This window comes from Carcharodon carcharias, chromosome 5 (assembly GCF_017639515.1).
Source record: "Carcharodon carcharias isolate sCarCar2 chromosome 5, sCarCar2.pri, whole genome shotgun sequence".
NCBI classification, from domain to species: Eukaryota; Metazoa; Chordata; class Chondrichthyes; order Lamniformes; family Lamnidae; genus Carcharodon; species Carcharodon carcharias.
In genome coordinates this window covers 114,515,350-114,531,814 of record NC_054471.1, presented here as the reverse complement: position 1 = coordinate 114,531,814, position 16,465 = coordinate 114,515,350, and the positions used below count along the sequence as shown (strand labels likewise).

Below are 16,465 nucleotides of genomic sequence, written 5' to 3'. Positions count from 1 at the left end.
TAAGGTCAGAAGTTTTGCTGATGTTTGCTGATGATTGCACAATGTTCAGCACCATTTGCGACTCCTCAGATACTGAAGCAGCCCATGTCCAAGTGCAGCAAGACCTGGACAATATCCAGGTTTGGGCTGACAAGTGGCAAGTAATATCTGCGCCACACAAGTGTCAGGCAATGATCATCTCCAACAAGAGAGAATCTAACCATCACCCCTTGATATTCAATGGCACTACTGTCACGGAATCCCCCACTATCAACATCCTGGGGGTTACCATTGACCAGAAACTGAACTGGACTAGCCATATAAATACCGTGGCTACAAGGGCAGGTCAGAGGCTGTGACGAGTAACTCACCTCCTGACTCCCGATAGCCTGAATACCATCTACAAGGCACACATCAGAAGTGTGATGGAATACTTCCCACTTGCCTGGATGAGTGCAGCTCCCACAACACCCATGAAGCTTGACACCATTCAGGCCAATCAGTCCGCTTGATCCACAAACCAATGGCACCACATCCACAAACATTCACTCTGTCCACCACCGATGCACAGTAGCAACAGTGTGTATCATCTACAAGATACACTGCATGAACTTATCAAGGCTCCTTAGACACCACCTTCCAAAGCCATAATCACTACCATCTTGAAGGACAAGGGCAGTAGGTAGCTGGGAACACCACCACCTGGAAGTTCCCCTCCAAATCACTCTCCATCCTGACTTGGAAATATATCGCCTTTCCTTCACTGTCGCTGGGTCAAAATTCTGGAACTCCCTTCCTAACAGCACTGTGGGTGCACCAACACCACATGGACTACAGCTGTTCAAGAAGGCAGCTCACCACCACCTTCTCAAGGGCAATTAGGGATGTGTAATAAATGCTGGTCCAGCCAGCAAAGCCCACATCCTCTGTGAATGAATATAAAAAAAATGGAAAGAAAGAAGCCATCATTTTGTGCCTGCACTATTACCACACAACCCGTGCCACTGATTCCCCGCTCCTCCTCGGCCACTATCTCATGCTGCACCAATCTATTCACAACCTTGCCATTGTATTCAACCCCAAATTGACCATGCTGTCCCTTAACCTCTTAATCACAGACCAGTTAATTCCACTGCACTGACATTGCACACCTTTCCCCATCAGTTGTTGAATTGCTCAGCCAACCCCTTGCAATATAAATTTCTACCTGATAGTTTGGGGAAGCAAGATGACAATGAACCCATGTTCTCAATCTCAGCTTCCTATTTGACCCTGAGCTGAACTCGGGCCCCACATCCTCTCCATCATCAAGATGTCTGCTTCCACCTCCGTAATATTGTTTGTCTGTGCTTCTGCTTCAGCCCACCTGATGACGAAAACCTCATTTGTACTGCTGCTACATCTAGACTCGACTATTTCAATCCCTTCCCCCCACCCCACCCCCACTAGGGCTATCTGTACCTTGCTTGTCCTGCTTTCTACCCTTAATGTCACATATTAACACATTCCTTAGATAATATCACCACCTTCAACACCTCTTTGTTCTTTTGTCAATGATATCTTTTGGCTATCTCCACCTATCACTGGCCCTCTATCCAGCTCTACTTGTCCCATCCCCCCTTAAACCAGCTTATATTTCACCTCTTTTCTTTTTCCTTGGTTCTGTTGAAGAGTCATATGGACTCGAAATGTTAACTATGTTCCTCTCCGCAGATGCTGTCAGACCTGCTGAGTTTTTCCAGGTATTTTTATTTTTGTTTTGGATTTCCAGCACCTGCAGTTTTTTACTTTTATCGACTATTTCAATGCCCATCTGGGCTGTCTCTGGTCACCCTCCACAAACTTCATCTTGTCCAAAACTCTGCTGTCCCTATTTTTTCCTCACCAAGCCCTGCTCATTGAACTACAATGGCTTTCGATCCTCCAAGCCCTCTAACTAAAAATTTTCATCCTCCTGTTTAAGTTCCTTCATGGCCTCTTCCTTTTCTGTATTTGCAAACTCATCCTTCTTGTGCATCTCTCTCTCCCTCCTTTAGTCCTACCATTGGTAACTGTATTGGTAGCTCTGGAATTATCCCTCTAAATGTTTATGCCTCTCTCCCACCCTCTCCACCTTTAAGACAATTCTTAAAACCCATCTCTTTGATATCTCTTTCTCTGGCTCGCTGTCCATTTTTTTGTCTGGTTATTTTTCTATGAAGCAACTTAGAATATTTTTCTACATTTAAGGGGTTATATAAACAGCAATTGTTGTTGTTAAATTAGCAAAGAGCATTCAGTAAATATAGTGACCTGGTAAAAGCAAAATACTGTGGATGCTGGAAATCTGAAACAAAAACAGAAATTGCTGGAAAAACTCAGTCTGTATGGACTTGAAAGGTTAACTTTGTTTTTCTATCTCCACAGATGCTGTCAGACCTGCTGAGTTTTTCCAGCATTTTCTGTTTTTGTTTAACATAGTGACCTGAGTTGTGGTAAGGTTTCTTCTGTGTGCTATGGGTGGCAAGAACACAAACAAATTCTATATCAACAGATTTATGATTTCACCACAGCTTTAATACAGCGGACATCTTCCCCATCCCCATTTCTTTCATCCGGCTCTATGATTTTTCTTGGAGTGAATATTCCATATTCACTGCTCTGTGGGAAAACACACTCTTAGTTCACAATATTCCTCACGTTTGCACCAGGGAGTACTCAGTTACCAGATGCAGAGAAGAGTAAAAAGGAGTGAACCAGCATTACCCATCACTGTCCCCTTGACCTAACTCTGGGGGGGTTTCAACAGGCACAGATACCTACAACATGTAATGCTATGGAGATAAGGCGAGAGGGTTCTAATGGAGTCCAATAGCATCCCTTGTCTCAGATTGTTTCAGGTATGCCCTATCTAATAAAAAGCAGGAAAAATCTAATCTGATGAACTATATTTTTATCAGTCTACTCTCAATCATCAGCAATGTGATGCAAAGTGGCACTTCTTCACCAATAACCTGCCCACAGATGCTCAGCTTGGGTTTGGTCAGGATTACTCATTTCAAGACTTCATTCTAGCTTTGGCCCAAACATAAACAGAAGAGTTGAATTACAGTGGTGAGGGGAGAGTGCCTGCACTTGACATCAAGACAGCAGCTGACTGAGTGTGGTATCAAGGAGCCTTAGTAAGATTGAAGTCAATGTGAATTGGGAAAAAACTCTCCACTGGCTTGAGTAATACCTGGTACAAAGGAAAATGTTTGTACTGTTGAATGCAAATCATCTCAGCCCCAGTACATTACTGCAGGAGTTCCTCTGGGTGGTGTCCTAGGCCCATCCAACTCTAGAAGCTTCATCAATGACCTTCCCTCCATCATAAGGTCAGAAGTGGGGATATTTGCTAATAATTGTACAATGTTCAGTACCATTTGCAACTTCTCAGATTATGAAGCAGTCTGTGTCCATTTGCAGCAAGACCTGGACACGGTAAGTGGCAAGTAACATTCGCACTATGCAAATGCCAGATAATGACTATCTCCAGCAAGAGAGAATTTAACCTTCGCCTCTTGATATTCAACAGCATTACTATTGCAGACACCCCCACCATCATCATCCTAGAGGCTTCCATTGACCAGAAACTTAACTGGACTAGCTACATAAATCCTGTGGTCACAAGAGCCGGTCAGAAGCTGGAAACTTTATGGTCAGTAAACTCTCCTGACTCCCCAAAGCCTGTCCACCATCTACAAGGCACAAGTCAGGATTGTGATAGTTACCCCCCAGTTGCTTTCATGAGTACAGCTCCAACAACACTCAAGAAGATCAACACCATTCAGGACAAAGCAGCCCAGTTGATCAGCACCCCATCCACCACTTTAAACATTCACTCTCACCACCACCAATGCACAGTGGCAGCAATGTGTACCATCCACAAGATGCACTGCAGCATCTGCCAAGGCTCCTTTGAAAGCACCTTTCAAACCTGTGACCTCCACCACTTAGAAGAACAAAGGATGCAGGCACGTGGAAACACCACCAGCTGCAAGTTCCCTTCCAAGTCTCACACTATTCTGACTTGGAACTATATTGCTAATCTTCACTGTTGCTGAGTCAAAATCCTGGAATTCCCTTCCTAACAGCACTGTGGGTGTACTGGCACAAGGCTGGAGCAGTTCAGGAAGGTAGCTCACCACTAACTTTCTCAAGGACAATTAGGAATGCTTCTCTTACCAGAAATACCCATATCCAATGAACGAATATAAAAAAAGGTGCTCAGGTGCAGGGGTACCAAAAGAAGTTGGCAATCAGCCTCTTCAGAACAATCAGTCCCCTGAATTAAACAATTATAACATTTAGGCTAAGATGGGTTGGTTTGCTCAATTAATTTCTTGGCACAATTTAGCCCTGCTAACTGAGCAGTCATTGGAGCACAGACCCAATTAGATGTCGAACAAAAGCCAGAACAATTATCTGTATAGCTAACTGGTCATAAGCTAATGTGGAAAGGCCATCTGTGGAGGATTCCTCAATCACTGAATTTCTTGAAAAAGCCAGTGCGCAGAAGTCATCTCCACATGTGACCTGCATCCTGGAAAATTAACATTCCTGGCTATTACCCTGAATGTTTCACCTTCACCTATGAATACAACAGGTTTCCCACTAATTTATTGTGGGACATACCAATTGAAGTCCCATTAAAATACATAAAAAGCTCCAATTAGTGCAAATTTTATTGACTTCACGTCGTGGTACAAATATGTGTTTTATCCTAGTGCCTCCCTTTTGTGACAGTGTTTCCTTCTTAGAGTTTCATCAATGGGAGAAAGAAGAATCATGAATTGCTTAAAATACCAATGTTTGCTTTTAGGGATGAACATAATCTTGATTCCTTGAGCAACATTAGCAGATACTGCAACAACAGGCAACTGAGTATTGGAATAAAAGGTGCCCAGATTTCTTCAGCCCTGAAACATGGCACTAGCCAAAATCTGGAAGCTGTGATCACTGCTATGTTCCAGTCTGTCACGAATTGCCTAGGGTGCTGCAGCCTGTGCTCCCGAAGAGATGGAAATCCTGACTGATTCCTAGCCATCTCTTATTTGAGGCTCTGCTGCAGATGTTAATATCGCAGCCACAAGCTGCATTTCTGCCTGCAAGGAAGACAGGATAAAAGCAAGATATTGTGGATGCTGGAAATCTGAAACAAAAACAGAAAATGCTGGAAAAACTCAGCAGGTCTAACAGCATCTGTGGAGAGAAAAAAAACAGAGTTAATGTTTTGAGTCCTTATGACTTTCATTCAAAAACGATATCCCGGTTTGGACCCGTGTCCCCCATGTCGCAGGTTAACAGAGCAGCCATCTTTTGATTCAACAAAGTCCCCTTTTCAAATAAGCAAAAAAAGTAAGGTTTGATTTATACAGTTTATGATCGCTTTCATGTCTTATGAGACATGACACACTGAAAACTCTAACATGTTCTGACATGGGATACAGTAAATAAAAATTCAAACCTTTTACCTAGGCTTACACTAGTCCCCAGGCAGCCTCTTTGAAAATCTGAAAATGCTTTTTGCCATATAATCTGACATTCTGTCACGGCAGTGGTATCATGTAAAATATATTCTTAACTATAATTCATAACATGAGAAAATCTTTTAAAGTTCCCAGCTCTTAACATCACAGTGTGTCTCTGTGGGGCAGCTGCATAGGTGAGTATCAACTTCGCCCTCTTGTTTCATTGGTCTGAAATAACTCCCCCTCTGTTTATTAACGTGAAGGGACCAAGGATGGTATCTTGGAGTATACTGGAGATTATCACATGATGGAAGGCATTGCAGGAGATACATTAATGCTGTGGCAAAGTTTGGAGTGGAGCCAGGTGTGGAGAGTACCTTAGATGGATTACAGAAAAGAGGCAGTGAAAGTGGATGGAATGGTTGATTGTGTGGTTCAGTCATTGGTCTTAATTAATCTGCCTCATTATTGGTCTAAGTCCAAACTGTTACTTTTTTATGGGCTCCATCAAACCTGAATCCATTGTTTCATAGCTCAGAACCAAAGCTCATTGACCCCCAGAATATGATACCAATTCTATCGATTTTCCACTTCCCATGGGCACTAGGAAATGAATGTTGACTATACATTTAAAATAAACATGAATGGTGACAAGTGTGGTTTCTAGGAGGAGAAATTAAGGAATACATTTAGGAAGGTAAACCTAATTTATCAAAAATGACTTGTTGGGTCTAATTAGTACTGTTGACAAAAGCAAATAAATGTGAATAAAATAAAAACAAAATGTTCTGGAAATACTCAGCAGGTCTGGCAGCATTGGTGGAGAGAGAAACAGAGTTAACATTTTCAGTCGAGTATGTCTCTTCAAGAGAATTTTAATAAAATCCCACCTTACTGCAATAATTAGACTTGTATGTGCTGAAGCTAACAGGATTGTCATAAATGACCAATATAAGTAACACAATGTTAAATGCAGGCTATATCTACACTACAAGTTTCACACTGATGCTAAACTTGTGCAGCAGAAACCTGGGGCAGGATTTTACATGTCGGCAAGCTGGGGCGGGGCCCGCTCACCGATGTGTAAAATGACGCATGGTGACATTGGGGGGGAACTCCTGGCATCACCATGCCCCATTTAAATTTTCAGGTAGGCGGGGGCGCAGTGAAATCAGCTGCATGCCTGTCAACCTGTCAATGGTCAATTGAAGCCATTGACAGAGTCAATTAAGTGATTAAAGGACCTGCCCCATCTAACATTAAGGTTGGCGGGCAGGTCAGGAGCCCTGGTGCAAACTAGAAAAAGCATGAAACCTCATCCACAGGCGGAATGAGATTTCATGTAGGTTTTTAAAAATTTAAATAATGTTTTTGTGAAAATTATGGACATGTCCCAATTCATGTGACTTTGGGAAATTTTACTTTTCTATTTTTAGGTTTTTTACATTTTGAGCCGATCTCCCTGAAGCTGCACTTAGCCTCAGGGAGATGAGTGCACTTTTTCGTGCGCATGCACGTAAGAGCGCACTCCTAATTTAGGGATTCCACCGCCCCCCCCCCCCCCCCCCCCCCCCCCCCCCCCACACCTGCACAGGAAGCACATGGTGCTTCTGTGCGGACGTCACGCTGGGTGGGCCCTAATTGGCCCGTCCACGTAAAATGGTGCCATGCCCCTGATTGGGGGCGCCGATCGGAAGCGCACCTGAGCGTGCCCGCCCTGCAACTTCATCCCTGACGGGGGGGAAATTCAGCCCCTGGAGGTAAAACCCAAACCAACTCTGAAGCAAAGTGCAGTGAGACGTCCAGGAAGACTCACTTTGCTTCACTCTAATGGCCTGGATTTTACGATCAGGTGGAGTCGATGATGCTTGCGGCTGAACTTGAAAAAAGCTGCTCACAAAGATCTTGTGATCACTGAGGCATGGATTTCCCCTTTTTGAATGTTGGTTTGAATTCGCCACCAAGTCAAGGGAATCTCCAGGTGTCCAGCAACAGTGGAATTTAAATTCAACTCAATTAATGAATTACATCTCCAATTGAAAGCCAGTCTCAGTAATGGTGCCCTCAGTAATGAAACTACTGTCATAAAAACCCACCTGGTGCACTAGTGCCCCTCCTGGTCTGACCTACACATAACTCCAGAGCCACACAATGTGACACACAAAAGACAAGGCTGAACCATTTGCAACCATCATCAGCCTGAAGTGCCCAGTCGCTGACCAACTCAGCCACCTCCTGAGGTCCCCATCACAGATGCCAATCTTCAGCCAATTCGATTCAATCCACTTGATAGTTGATTATTAATTGCCTTCTGACATGGCCTAGCAGGCCACTCAGTTGTACCAAACTGTTACAGAAAAGTCAAAGGAATAAAATTGATGGATCATCTGGCATTAATAGGCACTAGAAGTGACAACGGCACGGCATGTCCTGTTAACCTTGCAAGTCCCTCTTACTTTGGGGGATAGTACCAAAACAGAGACGGCTGTCCCACAGACTAGACGAGAACAGAATCATACCTTATAGACAACGTCCCAGGCACCACCATCACCATCCTTGGGTATGTCTTGTCCCATCAGCAGGACAGACCCATCAAGATGTGGTGGCACAGTGGAGGTTGTTGGAGGTGAATCATCTCAGCTCCAGGACATCACTGCAGGAGTTCCTCAGGGCAGTGTACCTAGGCCTAACCGTCTTCAGCTGCTTCATCAATGACCTTCCTTCCATCATAAGGTCAGAAGTGGGGATGTTTGCTGTTGGTTGCACAATGTTCAGTAACACTTGCAATCCATGTCCATATGCAGCAAGACCTGGACAAGAACATTCAGGCCAAATGTGCTGGGCATTGACCATCCCCAACAAGAGAGAATCTAACCATCTCACCTTGACATTCAATGGCATTACCGTTACTGAATCCCCCACTATCAACATCCTGGGAGTTCCTATTGACCTGAAACTGAACTAGACTAGCCATTTAAAAATTGTGGCTACAAAAGCAGGTCAGAGACTGGGAATTCTGAGGCATGTAACTCATTTCCTGACTGCTCAAAGCCTGTACACAAAGCACAAATGAGGAATGTAATGGAATACTGTCCATTTGCCTGGATGAGTGCAGCTCCAACAACACACAAGAAGCTCAACACCATCCAGGACAATGCTGTCCGCTTGATGGGCATCTCTTCAACTTAAACATTCATTCTCTCTGCCACTGACACACAGTGGCAGCAGTGTGTACCATCCACAAGATGTGCTGCAGCAACTCAATAAATGTTCCTTCAAAAACGCCTTCCGAACCCATGACCTCTATCTTCTAGAAGGGAAAGGAGAACACACAGTTGCAAACATCACCACCTGCAAACCATACACCATCCTGACTTGAACTGTATTGCAGTTCTTTCACTGTTGTTGGATCAAAATCCTGGAACGCCTTTGCTAACGGCATTGTTTGGGTACCTGCTCCAAATAGACTGCAAGTGTTCAAGAAGTCAGCTCACCGCCACCTTTTAAAGGGCAATTAGACTGGACAACAAATGTTGGCCGAATCAGCGACACCTACATCTGATGAAAAATTAAGAAATAGACAGCACTTGGAGGCAGTTTCTTCCCAGCCTATACTGGTGGTGTGGAGCCAGTCCGCTGAACCTGTATAGTCTCCACCAGACATTCTGCAAAGCCAACGTCAGCTGGAGGCCCCGCCCCTTCATGCTCGCGCCTGAGCCCAGCCCCGCCCTTCTGTCATCCCTCTGCTCTAGTTGGTCCGCGCACCTTTAGGGGGGGGGCTTGGGCTCACGCAGAGTGGCGATTGGTGAGGGCGTCTGTCGATTAGCGCGAGCTGGCGCGTTGCTGCAATGGATTGGATATTTGGACGACGGCTGTAAAAGATGTCAATGGGTCTTGTGCCCCCTCTCCCCAGTTGTCAGACTAGGCTGATTGAGAGGTAAGGTGATAGTCGGAGGGAGACGGAGAGTTGGGACGCACAGACAGGTACGGAAACTTAAGGAGATGGTGTTACATATCAGAGAGGGTGCTGCAACCTGAGAGCGCTGCTGAACCCGAGCTCAGTGCTGCTGGAGGTGATGAAGGCTTACAATACTCGGAGGTGGAGATGACAATAATTCATTCTCATCAGCGGCCAGAATGATAGCTCCACATCTGAACTGTTAAAGATTTCCAATTGTGCTTAAAGCTAGCTGACTGCACCGACTCCAATGGGACGTGTTATTTACGGTGCGGCGTAAGCACATCTGTCGGAAAGGGGTTTCCAGATCTTTCATAATAACTAGTTACATTTTTTCTATTTTCCGGGGGTAAAGCTGGAACAAATGATTTTTTTTGTAAAAACAATACACAAGAAATCAATTTGGAATGAAGTATGAAACATAATCATTAGTGAAGCAATTTAAATGGATTGATTTGTAATTTTTATTATGGTCAGTTTCTGCCTGGACATTGTGGAAATCGCATCTTTTGTACCGGCCTCGCTGTTTCGATATTGGCAGATATGAAACAGCGCACCAATTCCAAGAATAACATAAAGCGCATGCCACTGAGGTTGACCATTTGTTATCTCTCTTATAAGGGTCTGAGATAATCATGTTTCCATTGAAGCGATGTAATTTTACTGCTCAGTGCAAGGCTGCACTTATCATGTACTTTGTATTTTCTCTAGGATGAGAGGAGACGATCCGTTTGTTGGGATGAGGAACCTGAAGCGCTTCAGCGATAGAGCTGCTGTCGGCGATTTTTTGCTTCGCCGGGCTGCAGACATTCGGGATCCCAATGATCACATCCTGTCGCAGGAAGACTTCGATGAGATAACGGATTTCAACGACCTCCCGACATCACTCTTCGCCTGCAACGTACATCAGTCTGTTTTTGAAGACGAACAAGGAAGGGTATGTGTGGCCATTAGTAACATGGATGTAGTTGGATCTGAATTCTGGGAAAAGTGGACCACTGTGTCCCGGTGCCGTTTATATACTTGTTTAGCACCAGGGCAATGGAAACAGGAGAGATTTGTTAGTAAATGCATATTATAAGTAATAACCATCATAACACAGTGAAAATTTTCGGGAGTCAGGAGTTTTGACATAAGCTCCCAATCTTCCAACAGGACATGGGCAATGTGCTTTTCTAGCTTTTTATTAGTGATGACTGATGCATGCAAGTGGTTGTTGGTTTGGTTACCCAGAGAGTGGTTAGAATGTGGAACTTATTACCACATGGAGTAATTGAGGTGAATGGTATGGATTTATTTAAGGTGAAGATATAGAAGTACACAAGGAAGAAAGGATTAGAAGGATATGCACATTGGGTTAGATGGAGTAGGGCGGGAGGAGGCTGGTGTGGAGAATGAACACCAGCATGGATCGTTTGTCTGTTTGACCTCGTTCTATGTTGTAAACTAGAATAATTATATCCTTAGGTATTTAAAATTTTGCATTCTTAGATTTTGCTCCATCTTGCTACCAACATTCCCCACCACTCCCCCCAGCCCCCAACCACCACACAAATGGTATCTGGCAAAGAGGAACACAAAGCTGAATATTCTGATCGTAGTATTGCTCACTAAACAAGGCTGATTTATAGCAATATGTGATAATGCTATGGAACAACTGAATGATCCAACTAATATATAAAAGCACCAGCTATGCCAATGTACTTTGCCAGTCAACATTATATTCCATTTCAGTCATGGAAAATTGAAGAACAAGTCCATTTTTTTTAGTATTACAAAAATTATTTCTATAAAATGCAGTGACTTCAGTTTAATCAAAAGGTTTCCACGTTGCTTCCACGTCCTATGACTCCCTTGCTGTGATGATTAGCATTTTTTTACGGAACCCTGAGCTTACAGTTGCAACATGGTGATATGTTCCTCCAAGTGTCAATATAAACTTATAGCACAATGAGGCATAGTACATTACAAAGCACATGTAAACATCATACTATTTATAGCACATTGAAGAAAGCTAGTGACCCTGTGCTATTTTTGGATGTGGTACAAAAACGCTACTGTAGTTCTCCAAGGGTCACTGTCCAACAATCCGGCAGAAAGAACCTCTGTGTAGAGTTTAATTGAAGGATTTTGTTTCTACAGTGTGACGCCTTGGTGTAGCTTTGAAGATGTACAAGTCAATTTGGCATATCCCATTGCACAAAATAAAAACAGATTGCAACATATAAAATCTTACACTAATCACACATAGTTATTGCTATTAATTGAGTATATATTCTACTGTTTATATCAAAACAACTCAAAAGTCAATAGCTAACTGTACTGTGATTGGATTTATTTTCATTTTCCCCTGAATTCTTTGCCATAGTGAAATACATATCCAAATATGGATTTAAGCTCTAAATGTAAGGCTATTACACTCCCAAAAATAAAGTAATCTATTTTTGTTCATGGGTCTAGTGAACATTTTTAGCTCCCAAGTGAACAGTACGTGAAATATGTAAAAAATTTTCATTCGAAATGAGTTCCAGATTTTGGGAGTGCAGTGTGGGCCCTGTGAATTCCAGGATGAGTAACATTTACAGTGCTGAGTTAACTAGAATTCACAAAAAGTCACAGCTGTATTTTTATCTGTTGAAATAGTACTTGGTACTATGAGAGGTGAGTTGTATTACCCATCTCAATTAGGTTACTTCAAGTTAGCTTACTAAATCCTGAACTTTAGTTTAGACATGAATGTTTTTACTGGCCCCTTGGCTGACAATATACTCTAGGACTCTAACGCACCTTATAATGAACCCTCTAAAATGAAATGAATTTGTTCTTCAGTATTTTAGTGTAAAGTATTTCTTTTGGAATAATTACACAATAAGAACTATCAGCAGTAATGAGTTCAAATGGTGTCCTACACTACATGAGGGACACTTGTGCTGTTTACAACTTTCATCTGAACCCCCAAGGTTAGACTGTACATTCAGAATTACTCTCTGCTATGCCTTGTTGAAATGCAATTTGATTGGGTTGCCGCTTTTGTACTGAAGTGCTCTCCATGTTTTGTTGTTTAATGATGTTCATTAGCAAAGATAAATGTTTATCATTATTACAGGTTTAGCAAGAAATAATATTGGAACATTTTATGTCTGGCATGTAATTTTCTCTTTTTCCAAACCCATGGGATAAATAGAAAACTGAATGGCTAAGAATGCAATATAATTGAGTACCGTAATTTTCCGAATATAATGCACACAGAAATATAATACACACTCTTAAGTTTTATGAACAAAGAATCAAATTTGCCTTATACCATGTATAGTACACACCTACCATGGAATAATTGGCACAGATTAAATTGGGTCAGTAAGATACATTTACACAGCATTGGTAGGCCTCGCATCCAAGTATACTTGGAATTGGAGCCAATCAGCTTTTTCCCAGGAGCAAACACAATAACCTGCAAAATGCAGCATCTATCAAGCCAAACAGCCTAGCTGAGTTTGCTTGCTGGTTAGTTATTTTTGTTAACAAAACATTCCCTGTGGAGGGCCACCTATTAAAAGGCAGGATTCTTTGCCCTAACGTTTTGAATTAAAAATATTAATGCACAGATCTTGCCATTATTCCTGGGGGCGACAGGCCAGTTGCAAGTGCTGGACATCAGCTGCAAACAACCTTTTAACCAGCAGATGCACCTAAAATGGAACAAGTGGCTCTACTCTGGAACACATGCTTTACACTGCGGGCAACCAGAGGAAATCAGACCTTTTGTTCATTGCCCAACGGATCAAAGAAGCCTGGGATGGAATTGATCCATCCCTGATCCAGTGTGGCATTTAGAAGTGTTGTTTTATAAATGCCATGGATAGTTCAGAAGACAACATTCTTTGGTATGACAACGCTGCTGCCATGGATAATGAAGATGAAGATGATATCTGCAGTGATGCCATTTAAAGAGACAGTAGGAACTGTGTACGTTATTTGCAGATAGCAATTCAGACATAGCATTTCAAGTTTTTAACCAAAAAATGATTTGTAGCTTTGAGCATTAAATGTGGACATTTCTTAGTGTGCTTCTATACACCTAAATAAATGTAAAAAATCTCAAGACTTAGCTTCTTGATCATTTCTTTCAAAAATTAAGTTTATAAATGTTAAAAATTAATAAAAACCAAGAGTAGGTTCTCATGTATGCCCTACAAACTGGAATAACTTAAAAGAAATACCATCAAAACACAGCATTTCTAGTAGGTATGCATCTTCATTCACAACTCATTTGGAAAAGATGGCCCATATTAGTTGCAAAAAAACTCATTTTGATTTGTTATGATGTATTGTTATCATCCTAGCTACTAGATAAATTTTTAGGGAAAAATGTATATTATATTTGGAAAATTATGGTAGTTGTTTTAGAACTCTTAGCAAACCAATTTCAGAAATATCATGGTTAAGTTATTATCCATGATTCAATAGATGAATATTGATCCCACAATGCCTGTAATTTTCTGAAAACACGTCTTAAATTGGATTTGACAGTCAATACGAATGAAGAGATAATGAGTTAAGTGAACTAGAATATTTTTATTAGCCTATTTATAAGAGCATAAGTTTTCAAGATACATAAGAAGATTTTGCAATTCACCAAAATAGGTCTGCATTTTCTCTTGAGTGTGAAAATTACCATCAGTGGTAAATAAACAATGATGATAAAATAGGCACTTTAGTGTTTTAAAAATATATCTACTGATTTCTGCAGCCATCATATCTCACAGCTAGCACCAAAAGTACAGAAAAGGTCCACATCCACATCAGTTTCATTTTGATTTGAAACAGTGGCCTGAATATTTTGCTCGTCAGGCTAACCTAACTGGCGGCGCTTCTATTGAGCTCCCTGAAGGCAGACAGCTGTCTCAGAGAGCTGCAGACCTCCACAGAATAAAGGAAATTACAAAAATGCTGCAAAATATGTCCATGCAGCACAATCAAGCACCTGAAAGCATAGCTCATAAAAAAACAGTCCCCAGATATCTCTTTATTTTATTTCCCTATGGAGATTTCATCCCGCCCTGGATCGAGGTTTGAGCAAAAATGTGAATGCCTCCTGGGAGAATGGCCCATCCGCCAACTGTAAATGCGGACGGGCCACGTGAAATCGCTATCGATTGCATCGTTAATGGGCTTAATTGCCTGCTTAATTGTTGGTGGGTGCGCTTCTGACTGCTGCGTGCACCCGCCGAGTGAAATATCGTGTGAGCGTGCGATGACGTTGGGACGCACGCCTGCTATTTCACGTCTGTTCGGGCTGGGTAGCTGTAAAATTCTGGCCATATTGAGCAGAAACTCAGCTATGTCTGATGGGACAGGAACCATTTATAAAATATATGTAGCACTTTGGAAAAACATCAACTTGAATTGTGTGCAGGTACCTATTTTGTACCTTTTGGCTGGTATCTCGTTTTTCCGTGCCTTAAAATAGGAGTTATGGATGGTGGTGATTAATTTTACTTAGTGATTTCCAGTGCCAAACTTTAGATAGGGATGCTCATTTGGCAAGCAATGGTGGAATGATCCCAAAGTCTACTCAGGTGGACAATTCCAGACCCGTACTAAATCCCAGGAATGGGATCATTTCCATTGCAAGTTCTGATTAGGCCAAAAGAATTTAGGAGTCTGGGTCTGAAATGGACAGACAGTCTCCAGGGGCCACTTAAAAAAAAGCCCTGACCGATTTAGCATTGGCTCAAACTCCAGTATCTATCTGCATTTTTAAATTGGTTACCATAGTGTCTGTTTTATAAAACAGGAACAACTATGGTAAAATAAAACCCATGAGAGTTATGTCTTGAACTTCTTGCAACATTATAATTACCCACTAAAATTAAATGTAAAACCTTTTATTTTAGCATAGTTATACAAAAATGACTACCTGGATCAACAGATTTGAAATAATCCTGTTCTGAGCTATGCTAAATGATAAGTCTAAGCCTCTGTCATTGTAAGATATACTGATATAACATCCCTACATTATAATGTGTAGAAAGTGCTCGATTCAGTATTGCAATTTTTAAAACATTTTCTTGCACCAGTTTATGTCAAAAGTATGCCAGATTGAGTTACATAAAAGTATCAAAAAGTGAGAGTGAAGATTTCAATACTAACATTTCTTCTGCTGTATGAAAATCTACTTTGCTTAACAGGGTCCATTTTTAAAAATCAATTCCAATGCCAATTTTTATTTGAAAAACTTTGGGGATAATTTCAATCTAATCCACCCTGCAGGAAACAGCGTTTTTTGGTTGGATGCCTGTGTTGTACTTTGCATGGAGAACAAAATTAGGCGGTAAATAAAATGGATGTTTGACCCAAACCCATCCATTTTACTCCTAGCAGGGAAGGTTAAAATTATTCTTGTTTGTGTCAAAATTAGGGTATAATTTTTCCAGATGTATGAGAAGAGCTCAGATTTTTGTAGTAAATTTATAATAATCTTTGACTACTTTCCTTTAAACTGTAAATCATGTAGCCCAACTAAACCAATGAAGTCAAAAACAAGTCATCTCTGATGTAGTTTCAGTGTAATAGACATATCGGGGTCATGTTGGAATAGCCTTGGGCACAGGTGTTGACACCCTGCAGGCCCTTGGAAAAAGTCCACGTACCTTTAATGGTTGAAGGGCAACAATGCTGTTGGCTCATATGGGTTATAATGAGAAAATTCACCACGGACCATGGCACAGACTGTACTCAACCTTTACAACTTTGCAACCCATAGCCCATTTCTATCAGTGACTGCATGAGTTCAGGTCATTTTATTCCAGACACAATCTGATTTAGGTACAGTACTAATCATGCTCAAAGTACAATTTGTGCTCACACCACCTTTGTCTTGACATGTGTCAGACTGTCTCTGGTTTCAAGTCTGACGTATGAACCACGGTGTACTGATTTCATTCCAATTATGATGCATTGGGAAGTGAGAGGTTTCAAAGTAAACTGGACTCTGTTGGATACAGTTAATTCTACCCATATGGTACTTTTGCAT

At 41.7% G+C, this 16,465-nt stretch overlaps 1 protein-coding gene across 4 annotated transcripts in view; it reads left to right on the top strand.

Annotated features, from left to right (window-relative positions):
* The first annotated feature begins 9,270 nt into the window (after positions 1 to 9,270).
* Positions 9,271 to 16,465, top strand: part of rcan2 (regulator of calcineurin 2) — a 443,020-nt gene continuing 435,825 nt past the window's right edge. Inside the window, exons 1-3 of one of the 4 annotated variants that reach the window (XM_041188427.1) lie at positions 9,271 to 9,408; positions 10,141 to 10,366; positions 13,035 to 13,527. In XM_041188427.1, the coding sequence (XP_041044361.1) occupies positions 9,353 to 9,408; positions 10,141 to 10,366; positions 13,035 to 13,235 (483 nt within the window). In that variant the 5' untranslated portion in view covers positions 9,271 to 9,352 and the 3' untranslated portion in view covers positions 13,236 to 13,527. Of the gene's footprint in view, positions 9,456 to 9,647; positions 9,699 to 10,140; positions 10,367 to 13,034; positions 13,528 to 16,465 lie in introns of those variants that run through there. The other 3 variants (XM_041188422.1, XM_041188423.1, XM_041188424.1) reach the window with 3 other exon arrangements.